The 11,736-nt window shown below is 41.0% G+C and overlaps 1 protein-coding gene and 1 non-coding gene across 2 annotated transcripts; one reads left to right on the forward strand and one right to left on the reverse strand.

Moving 5' to 3' along the window:
- Positions 1 to 3,329: 3,329 nt before the first annotated feature.
- zbtb47a (zinc finger and BTB domain containing 47a) lies at positions 3,330 to 9,544 on the reverse strand. Its single transcript, XM_058418828.1, has 6 exons — positions 9,125 to 9,544; positions 5,554 to 6,786; positions 5,199 to 5,346; positions 4,994 to 5,109; positions 4,775 to 4,919; positions 3,330 to 3,889 (listed from the first exon to the last, which is right to left on the reverse strand). Exons 1-6 carry the CDS (start codon positions 9,125 to 9,127, stop codon positions 3,564 to 3,566), a joined length of 1,971 nt encoding a protein of 656 aa, XP_058274811.1. The 5' UTR covers positions 9,128 to 9,544; the 3' UTR covers positions 3,330 to 3,563.
- Positions 9,545 to 10,206: 662 nt separating this feature from the next.
- trnat-agu (transfer RNA threonine (anticodon AGU)) lies at positions 10,207 to 10,280 on the forward strand. The gene has a single exon. It is a non-coding gene; the product is annotated as a tRNA-Thr (tRNA).
- The last annotated feature ends 1,456 nt before the right edge of the window (positions 10,281 to 11,736 follow it).

The following is an 11,736-nucleotide window of genomic DNA, read 5'->3' on the forward strand; positions in this document are numbered from 1 at the left end:
ATACAGCGCCCCTGGAGAAGTGAAGGTTAACAGTGGCAGCTTGGCAGTGCTGGGGCTTGTCACCACTCATTAGTTTTCATATATAGGACAGTAACACTCCATTAATTAACAGTACATACTGCATTGGTTCACATAGGAACAACCCATGAACTTTAGTGTTAATAAACTAGAAGCATCTGGTGTTCATCAAGGAGCTGACCGCATGTTCTTTATTTATAATCATTCATAGAACCTCGGAGTACGAACGTAATTTGTTCCTAAATTCTGGTCGCGACCCTGTTTGATCGTAGGCCGATCTATTTTTTCCCATAGAAATACATGTAAATAGAATTAATCACTACGAACCATATGTAACGTTTTATTAAGTTTGATGGTTATTTATCTTTATCACCTTCTTCCCACCATCACTACCACTCTGCACCCCCTTACGGGCCGTGATGGAATTATTTTGGATAGTATAATACGAATAAATTCGATAACGTTCACAGCTAGTATGTACACGTAAGATCACGACCGAAGTCTGATTAAAACTGACGCTGTATGACGCATTGTGCATTTGTTTACCTGATAGCGTCGGCTTGGGATGGCGGTTCCCGGGTTGTACTCGGAAAAAATGGCCGTAAGTAGAAGCGGATTTTTTTGCGGAACCCGATTTATACGTATTTGGGGATGTTCGTGCTCCGAGGTTCTACTGTACATATTTTTTTGTAAAGTATAAGACAAATCAATTAATATACTGTTAATCTTCATACCTGTGTATAATCACTGTAGTACATGGCTTCTTCATGTCACTTAGAGTAACCTTAACGTAAAGCTTTTACTGTTTGCTGTTATGTGGAACATCTTCTTAATCTTCTCCACCTTCTGTAAGGATGGGAAAATTTAAAAGCTTTAATTGAAAAAGCTGGAGAATGAATTGGCCTTTATAGTCCAGAAATTATGGCACTCTTTGTAGAATATTATATAAAAAAGAAGTTTTAAAGATAAACTGCAGCAATAGAAGGTGGGCTTATACGATACGAAATCACATTAAATTCTTCAAACTAAGACAAGAGAATATTTGGCCTCAAACAAAAACTCATCTGACGCAGTACAAGATATTGAACACTGTATTAAACAAGTCCGGTCCAGCTCTTAGAGGCGTGGAGGTAAATGTGCTGAGTAAATCTTTACCTTTTAAATCATTCGCAATCAGATTATATTAAAAAGAAGAACGTTAAAGATTAAAATCTCGACTTGTACTGATATAGTGATGGATTATAATAATCAACATTTCAGCACATCAAAATATTGTTTTTAATACACAGTATTGTGCAAAAGCTTTAAAGAAAGCACTTGTAAAGAGATTCTGGAAAGTAGAAAAATAATTCAGATATGAATACAGTAAAAAATAAGCAAAACTTTACATCACGACGAAATTCGCCTTTGGGTAAATTAAAGGTAAAATCCAGGGCCAGGAAATTGGCTAGTAGGTTGTTTGAGGCTACATTTCTCCTCCAAGCTTGTGCCAAAACATATTAAAAAATTTCTCTCTTCATATTTTTTTCATATCAAATCATATCATTTCTATTTTCTACTACATGAATATAAAAGACATAAAACAAAAAATACGCATTTAAGGAAAAATATCTATAGAAAATATACTCTATGTTAATACTTTTGCACAGTACTGTATATAATAACGTATGTGTTAATCAGCCATCGTTTAAAATCCTAAAATTCAGCACAGGCTTTATTTGCTAATTTCCAATATTTGCAGAGGAAAAGTTTTACTTTTGGCTTAAGTTCTTTGAGATTATAAGTTTTCTGCTTAAGTGAGCGTACGATGAACAAAGCTGTGAATTCATATTTAAGTACAACGTATTTATTAGTATTTAAAGTGTGTATATACACCGATCAGGCATAGCATTATAACCACTGAGAGGTGACGTGAATAAGACTGATGATCTCCTCTTCATGGCACCTGTTAGTGGGTGGGATATATTAGACAGCAAGTGAACATTTTGTCCTCAAAGTTGATGTGTTAGAAGCAGGAAAAATGGACAAGTGTAAGGATTTGAGCATGTGATGGCTAGACCACTGGATCAGAGCATCTCCAAAACTGTAGCTCTTGTGGGGTGTTCCCGGTCTGCAGTGGTCAGTATCTATCAAAAGTATCCTTTAAGTCCTGTAAGTATCCTTTAACCCTCTATGGAGGCCCACCTCTCAACTAAAGGATCTGCTACTAACATCTTGGTTCAGGGCTGTTTTCGCAGCAGAATGGGGAACAACACAATATTAGCCAGGTGGTCATAATGTTATACCTGATCGGTGTAGATTTATTTCAGTTCATACAGTCAGTTTTTAGTGCTACATGAAGATCGACCTGATTCATCAGGAATGAACAAATATGTCTAACTGATAATAACAGTTTGTCTCGATATATCACATAACCGTGATATATTATATATACTCCAGACTACACTCATCGCCTTTACCGACCGTAAGCACCGAGTTGCTACATCCATCTTAAGAAAATTCTAAATAAGGCTTATAATATAGAATATTTTTTATCTCCATTTCTGCTTTGAGCATGGTGAATAAATGCCTTGGCACTGGTTTGGATCGTCTTGGACAAACATCCCGCTCCGACAACGAGGAAGTGCTTCAAATTCTGATTATAAGGTGCAGTATGCCTTATTATTATTAACACACGCTAACGTATATATCATGACATCAGATTGGAAATCACGTGGCTTTTTTTTTTTTTAAACACTAACAAACAAAAGACCAAATAAAAAGAAAGCTTTCGATATCTAAGACAACTTAGAAAGAATTATAGAAGAAAATAATATTCTGATCTCTAACGCGTATCATGAATTAAATAAAAATATAAATTTGCCAAAAAACGCTATTCTTTCTTCTGTCGCTACAGAATAAATGGAAAAAAAGGCATACATTAACATCGCTCCAAACGTTCACGTACATTCTTTTAACAATCTCTAAAATAAATCTTAGCACAAAGGGCATGAATAATAATCCTTCAATTTGGTACAATTCCAGCTTTATAATTGAAGTAGGCGGGGCCTACCTGGAAACTCCATTTCAAAATAGTTATGTCATTTTTATCTTCTTTGTCTTTGATCAATAATCATCTATCTTGTCACGTGTCCTTAGATCAGGTCACATTCCCAGGGTAGGTTTTTGATTGCTTTAGTCGAGTTCATCTAAAACAAATACTGCATTTCCATCCTCCTGGATTCCCATGGAATGCTAAGACAAATGTAATGCTATTATATGACAAGTAAGGACCTTAAACGCAGCTATAATTCTCCGGTATATTTTATATATATATATATATATATATATATATATATAGCAAATATAACTATACTTACATACATAGATATTTTGATTTTAATATTAGTGGCAGCTACATCTGAAGGCTATTATACTGTAATACCAAATATGGCACACTAAATTTTTTTGACCTCTGAGGAAACTGAGGAGCTTTAGATACTTGGTTTACACGCAAAAGCTAAACAGGAAGTACCTCTAGCTTGGCAAAGGAAACAGTTCAGTAGTTACGCGTCTCTCGAGTGGGTCCGTGCGCTCGGGAATACGGAACATGTTCCCGGGTCCTTTGGTTCTGAAGAACTCTGATCAGTCACATACGACGGCGTATCGTCAAGGGCGGGGTCAAACTCTGTGGGCGGGGCCTCTGTGGTAGGGTTCCTGACCTGAAAGCACTTCTCGCGGTGAGCTTTCAGCATGTTGGAGAAGCGGAAGCGCTGGCCGCACGTCTCGCACGGGTACGGCTTCTCGCCGGTGTGTGTGCGCCGGTGCCTCTTCATGTTGGGACGACTGGTGAAGCTCTTGCCACAGATTTCGCATATGTACGGCTTTTCACCTAGGACATGTGAATAGGAAGGCTTAGCAAACACCTACAGCTCAGATATGAAGAATGATAAAGAAATAACATGTAAAATACTGTTTTTGGTTGTGAGTCCATTGTAATCTGTGTCGTGAAAGGAAAGGAAACATGGAAAACAAGCACTTGATCCTTCACTTTTTAACTTGATACACTTCCCCTAAGTAAGCCTTGAAGATTTTAGCAACAATTCAATCACGTATTCATTCTTCTTTACTAACTACTTCATCTGATTAGGTCAGCATGATTACGGAGTCTATCCCGAATGCTAGGTGTGAGGCGAGAATACCCCCCGAACAGGCCACAGTTCATCACAGGACACTATATATATATATATATACACATTCACACCTTGGAGCAATTTAGAGTCACCAATCCATCAACAATGTTCTTAAGAGACAGGAGAAAACTGAAAAACGCAGAGGAATCTCATATAGACATAGGGAAAGCATGCAGACAAGCAGTTTTCTGACTATTAGTGGTGATGACATGTCTCTTTGGTGGCAGTTCCTCTGTTCTCGTGTCCTGGTCTCAGAAAGAGGAACTAGGGATGCAAGGAAAGGATACGCGATTCAAGGCTTGTACACCTGAGCCTCTAAGAGGTCATGTGACTCCTGGGAATCATCAATGTGCACAGAGGAATGTTCTTTGAGGTGTGAGTGTAGAAGTACACCTGAGGTCAGGATCGTATATCACAGTGTCACCTGTGATAGGTTGAGGTTGAGCATTTACTGCTTTCAACAGTAAATTGACCATTAAATGGGAGCTCTAAGTCAGATTTCTGCTTTTTTTTCCCCGGTAAAAACAGCTCTCATTAAAGAATGAAGCATAATGGAGATGAGTAAAATCTTAAATCTGTGTCACCTGTGTGAGTTTTCATGTGCTCGTCGAAGTACTGCTTCATGTTGAAGTCTTTGCCGCACCACTGACACATGAACTGCTTGTGTCCAATGTGGATGCTCATATGCGACCGCAGCTGGTACTTGTACTGGAAGCGTTCGTTGCAATTCTGCCAAACATGCAGCCAGACATTAAACAGATGCCGTTCGTCTAACGTCTACGTCTACAACGCTAAACACTTACCTCACACGTGAAGGGCTTCTCTCCTGAATGCTGGAGGAAGTGGACTTTGAGAGACATGCTCCGTTTGAAAGACTTGCCACACGTCTCGCAGGTGAACGGCATTTCCTTCGTGTGAGCTGAAAACACAAGCAACTGTTCAGGAAGCTTTAAAACACGGTGGCTTCTGGAGGAGGTCCAGATGAATGTGGAAAGGCTGCTAACTCACCAACCATGTGCTTGCGAACATGAGCCATGGTAAAGAATTTCTTTCCACATATCTCACACGTGAACTTTTTCTCGGCATAACTGTGGACGATTTTATTGTGCTCGTGCAGGGACCAAAGCTTCTTGAAGTCTTTGCCACAGGTAAGACACTGCAGAGGATGGAAGACAAAAGCATGAGGAAGAAAAGATGGCAAAAATAAATGGCAAAACGTTGTATACAGTAAATTAAATCAGAATTTAGGAGAATTTAGGAGAATCGTGCTTTATTATCACTTTAGTAAGTAAGGATATGTGTATGTTGATGTCATTGCTACTTAAGCAGTGCTCTGTGTGTGTGTGTGTGTGTGTGTGTGTACCTGTAAATTTTTCTCACAGTCAGTCTGCTGATGCAGGAGCAGCTCACTATCCAGAAGGAAGCGGGTGCCACACTTCTCACAACCCTGCATGTAGTTGTGTTCGACGTTGGCGTGCATCTCCATGTCCCAGCTGTTGCTAAAAACCTGTGGGCACCTCACGCACGGGAAGCTCCGCCTCTCCTGCAGCCTCACATCCTGTCCAAGCCCTTCCTCTTCTTCCTCCTCGCCTCGCACACCCCCACGTCCGCCCCGCCTCACCCTCATACTTGTTCTCATCGTTACTGTAGCCATGGCATCCACCGAGGATCTGGTTTGTCTGCGAGACCTCTGAGGCAGGAATTTGGGAATGCTGTAATCCAGGTGCGCTGCTTCTCCTGCCTCGTCCTCGCTCGTCCCTCCGGGTACCTCGTCCTCGCCGTCGCTCTGCTCTCCGTTTTCCTCCGAGTCGCCGTTGTCCCTCTCTGCCTCAAAGCCGGTGGACGCCGTCGAGGAACAGCTTCCTTCCAGTCCTTTGGACAGATTTAGAGTCTGGTTGTTGAGATTGAGCTCGACAATGATTTGCTTCCTGTTGAAGGAATCTTCCGAGTCTCTCGATACCTCCATATTACACTCCTCCTTGCCAGGCCCCAAATGCTGTCTTTCTCCAATGTGTGCGACATACGGACTCCTTTCGCTCTTGGTGCCAAAGATTTTGGCGCTGGATGCATCCTGCTCCTGCTTGATCTCCATTGAGAAGTTAGAGTCACTGCCTCCTCCATTTCCGTTGCTGCTGCTCCAGGTATGAATGTCCCTCTCAGGCTGCTCATCCTGCAGCGAGCCGCGTGAGAGCAGTTCACGGCATGACGATGCCACGTTGGCCATCTGAAGCACGGTGGCCGCGCGCAGCACATCCCGCGCATTTCCACTGTTCACAAGTAGCCTAGATGTGTAGATGAAGTCAAGGATCTGCACGAATCCTTGCGGTCGCAGTGCCTCTAGAGATAGCTCCACGCGCTGCAGCTCTTTACTAGAGGCGAAGAGCGAGTGGAAGAAGGGGCTGTAGGCAGCCAACACGCCCTTGTGTGCCTGGAACGTTGCCTTGTGGCGCAGAAGCACGATGTCCACGTCGCACAGGTCCGGCTGCAGCAACCGCTGCTCGTTCAGACGCTCCATCAGGAAAGTGCAATGCAGGGCCATGTCCTCCACCACGGAGTACTCCCCTGATGGGTGCTCAGCGGTCTTCTCCACTATCAGCTGCATGGAAACAGGACAATATGTGAATAAACATGACCGTGTAGCACTCGTACATCCGCATGACAAAGAACTGGATTCTTAAAACATGCAGCAATTATTTAGTAAGATTTTCCGCAAGTCTCTTTTTCCTATCCAGGCTCCTGTATCAAACTCTGAAGGCTGATTTCCACTAGAATTTTATGTGCCTGATTGAATTACGGCTTTCTGAAATCCCCAGGCTCAGCCAACAAACACCTTGTTATTCACAAATCCAGTCGACGTCAGGCCCGTGATTCAAATTGAAATCTGTTTCTGTCTCAAAAGCTCCTTTAATTCTATAAAATAAAGAACCCATGCATCCTGAACTAGTTAGTGTTGAACAAGTGCCTGAGAGAATAATGATGATGAAGAGACATTAAAAATAAACGTGTTAAGGTGGAACCTCCATTCTTTGATCTAGAATACCAGCAAAATGGCTTCTTGAACACTAGTGCAAGACCACAAATACTTTTTTACTCATTTAGAAATGCCTGAATTAGAGAACTTTTTAGTCCTGACTTAAACATCGCTGCAAATATATCTAATGCATCCAAGAGACAGAATGTCCTTCGGCTTTTTGTTCCGATCCATTACGGCTTTCACAAATTACTCGTAGTAAGTGTGATGTGTGAACTGTGCCATTTTATCCACTCTCCTCTCGAACTCTTCTCTTTCAAGCATTAAAAAGCAGCAGTTTGTGATTTTAGAGGTCACCACTCTCCGTGACTGCGGTGAGAAAATTGACAAGGCATCCCCTTTTCCACTAGTAGGCTGGCTTTTTAGAGGGGTGAAAGGTGCGAAAAGTACTTTTCTAAGTGAAATTACAAGAGCATCGTCTGAGATGCATTAGCAAACCAATTAAAAAAGCAGGAATGGCATTTACAAACAAACTTCCTTCTGTGTTTTTACACCAACATGATAATCTACCTCAGCGGTTTAACTGACATTCTACATAAGAGTTTCAGATAGACATTTATCTATCGACATTTATATACTGTTTAATTTTTTTCTTTTACCATAAACTGCAGTAAAAATGCCAAGGAGAAATAAAGTGTAGATTTTTCATATTTGAGAATTAGTGTAATGTCTGTATATTAAAGTTATAGACTGATCAGGCATTACATTATGACCAACTGCCTAATATTGTGTTGTTCCCCCTTTTGCCACCAAAACAGCCCTGACCCGTCCTGCACTGTGTGTTCTGATTCCTTTCTATCAGAACCAGCATTAATTTCTTCAGCAGTTTGAGCAACAGTAGCTCGTCTGTTGGATTGGATCACACGGACCAGCCTTCGCTCCCCACATCCATCAATGAGCCTTGACCGCCCATGACCCTGTCTCCGGTTCACCACTGTTCCTTCCTTGGACCACTATTTGATAGATACTGACCACTGCAGACCAGGAACACCCCACAAGAGCTGCAGTTTTGGAGATGCTCTGATCCAGTGGTCTAGACATCACAATTTGTCCCTTCGTCAAACTCGCTCAAATCCTTACGCTTGTCCATTTTTCCTGCTTCTAACACATCAACTTTGAGGAGAAAATGTTCACCTGCTGCCTAATATATCCCACCCACTAACAGGTGCCATGATGAGGAGATGTTATTCAGGGAGCGTTATTCACTTCACCTCTCACTGCTCATAATGTAATGCCTGATCTGTGTAAGTGCATTAAAATGCTGACTTAATTGTTGTTGTGTAAGCATCTGATTTTGGACAGAATTATTTGGCTGTCAGTTCATTATAGGCGATTTCATTTCCTAAAAAAAAGTTGAACGAAATGGGCTCCTGTCAAATATCCTTCTGTGAGGGGCGGAGCCAAATTCCGGTCCGAGAAACTGTAAACAGGGGCGTAATTTGCATAAATGATGCATAATCAATATAGGGAGATATTCCAAATAACAGCGTCCTTTAAAGAGTTTAAAAACTTTACGGATTGCAAGGAGCGTTTTTAAAGAGACAGGTATGTGTGTGTTAAACAGGTTCCCAACCTTCTGTCCTGTACATTTTGAGCTCTAATACACCTCCATCATATCAGTTAGATCGAAGCAGGTGTGTTAGGTGCAGGAAAAACACTAAAATATTCAGTAAACAATGCTGAGATCTGTTTACACACACACACACACACACACACAGGCAGATCTAAGTAGAAAAGTGAGGCACAAATAAATCATGCACTTGAAAGCTTTGGAAATGATTGACTAAGAGAAATGAAAGTATGCTAGGAGCTGGTCAGGCCTAGAGCCACAGATATCATGAAAAGGTGTAAAGCGTTTGCAAAGGCCTGAGCTGTGAGAGCGATCCAGAACAGAAGATCAGACCATTGTAATGCGCTGCTCTTTGGTGCAAACCAGCTCCGATTCTCCTCCCCGGGATGCACGCTGTCCCTCTCCATGAAAGAACCGATTTTTTCCGCTTCACATCTGCGCGGCGTCCTTTCCATTCACCCGACTGCCCTTTTCCTCGCCATGTTCGCGTGCGGAATGAGGGAAGTGGTGATTGGAGCTCGAAAATCATATGGGGCGCTCCGGTCCGGTGCAGTTAAAGCGACAGCGGTGTGATTTCCCTCCGCGCGCGCGCGCATTTCAGTCCACTTAGTATTTTATTTTTTAATTATTATTATTATCATGTATTATTCCAACTCACGTAATTTTGCCTACGTGTCAAAACTTATAGAGCTATTATTTTTGCGACAGGTTTGTGTTGAATTTTCACATAATATTAATATAAATTAGTGCTCCAAAAAGTTTTTAATACCGCATCTCTCTCTCTCTCTCTCTCTCTCTTGCGCGCACGCGCTCTCACGCCTCCTCCTTCCTAGCGCCGGGTCGTGCACGCGCGCGCGACTGCCGGGTTCAGCGAGTTCGTGGCAGAGTTGAACGGGTTCAGCACAACCGAGTGAACTGAGCTCGGTCATTACACGGACAGCACAGCTCTGACCACTGGGGGGCGCGAGAACACCTTAGACGTGACTGCTGCGTCCGAGGAAAGCGCGCGAGGTTAAGAGGCAGATTTGCAGGGAATTAAATTATCATTAAGCTTCACAAATCTTCTTAAACATCCGGTGATTTATTTAATTCCATTGGAAATACGTTACTTTTCTTTATTTTTCATTACATGTTTTCTAAAGCAATTTTTTGAGTTTTGTGAACCTTGAACTTCACTTATTCACATTATCACTGTTAGTGACGCTGCAGATAAATTCTATTTTTTCTGCATGTTTAAACCATTTTAATTTTATTACTATTATTATTATTATATGTATTTTTTCTGATCCCTTAATCCGTTTTAGTTGGTGGTTTCTGACTCGCCAGGTGAACCAAAACAGGTAATGATATAAATAATCCGGTTATTTTTGCATATAACGACGCTGGTCTAAATCAGGAACGGCTTTGACGCGCACGGCGCCGTGGCTTAGTTGGTTAAAGCGCCTGTCTAGTAAACAGGAGATCCTGGGTTCGAATCCCAGCGGTGCCTTGATGAGGGGCCCCTTGGAGTGGCTAAATTTTCCGGATCTGTAGATGGATATTTCATGAACCATTATCAATAGAGCGCAAGCTACAGAGGGGTGTGAAGATGAGGCGATTCAAATAAATCCGTTCAGCCATCAAAAAGCAGGCTAGCAAGATGATTTGTCCTTAATTCTGATAATTACTAAAACACTCCTCTGCATTGTTTGAGTCTTAACAGTAGATCTACCCCAGATTCTAAACGAAGTTGGGTTAATTAATCGAATTGTATTGTTTCATCATGCCACTATAGCAGATACAATGTGGTCTCATCAAATCTCTAATTATTGCTATCAAAATCATTATCATATTTTTTGTGTGTGGATGTCTGAGGTTTTCACACATAACAGACAGATAATCAAACAGGTTATTGTCTTCTAAAGATAGATAGATAGATAGATAGATAGATAGATAGATAGATAGATAGATAGAATATAAACTGATGGTTATATACCTGATATTTAATCACACACTATGCTGATCCTACAATATGCAATAACACACTACACAGCTAAAGATTTGTGGACATCTGACCATAACATCCAGTCTCCCTGTGCTGTTATAACCTCCACTCCTCCATCCACAAACATTTGGACATATAGCACTAAAATGTACAATATAGTACAGTAACACATTACTCACAAAAATGTCAGAATGTAGGTGACTTCGAAATATGGGCGCTGTAAAAGCAAAGTTACTGATTTATTTACTCTATTACATGTTTATGACAAATATGACCCCTGAAAATGTAAAAAAAAATAAATCAAAAATTACAGAAAAAAGTCATCACTGTAATAGAGTAAGCTGTGTGACTGAATCTTGTAGACAGAAATGGTTTATTAAATTGCTATTCCATGTGGCAGATTAGCGTGAAATCTCCACTGATTGCATTGTTTTATTATGTAATACATCACCACGTCTTGGAGACAGCAGCTAATTATTTTCTCTTTTGTTCTCGTGGTTCAGGGAAACGCATTTAAACTGTGAGTCAGTCAGTTGTGCGAATAAACAAATCCAAAATAAGCCGAGTGTTTGGCTACGAGTTAATAAAAAAACGATTGACATTAGCCAAGGTTCGGATCTTCTGAAATTACTGGTTTATATTAATGGGGTTTTCATAATACATTAACATTTCTAAAGAGACAATTCAATCTACGCTCTGAGAGTAATAATAAAAAACATGTTCAAAAGTGTTTATTATTTAACAAAGAAAGCATCTGATCATTGAGATGGTGAAGATTTCTGAAAATAGATTAGGGGAAGGTGGAAGATTAGTGGTTAAGGTGTTGGAGAACTGATCAGAAGGTTGTGAGTTTGAATCCAAGGTCCTTATCCCTCACTTGTATAAATGTAAGTACAATATATTGCCAAAAGTTTTAGGACACCCCTCCAAATCATTGAATTCAGGGGTTCGGCTTAACCCC

The sequence above is a fragment of the Hemibagrus wyckioides genome, linkage group LG20 (assembly GCF_019097595.1).
Source record: "Hemibagrus wyckioides isolate EC202008001 linkage group LG20, SWU_Hwy_1.0, whole genome shotgun sequence".
In the NCBI taxonomy this organism is placed as follows: domain Eukaryota; kingdom Metazoa; phylum Chordata; class Actinopteri; order Siluriformes; family Bagridae; genus Hemibagrus; species Hemibagrus wyckioides.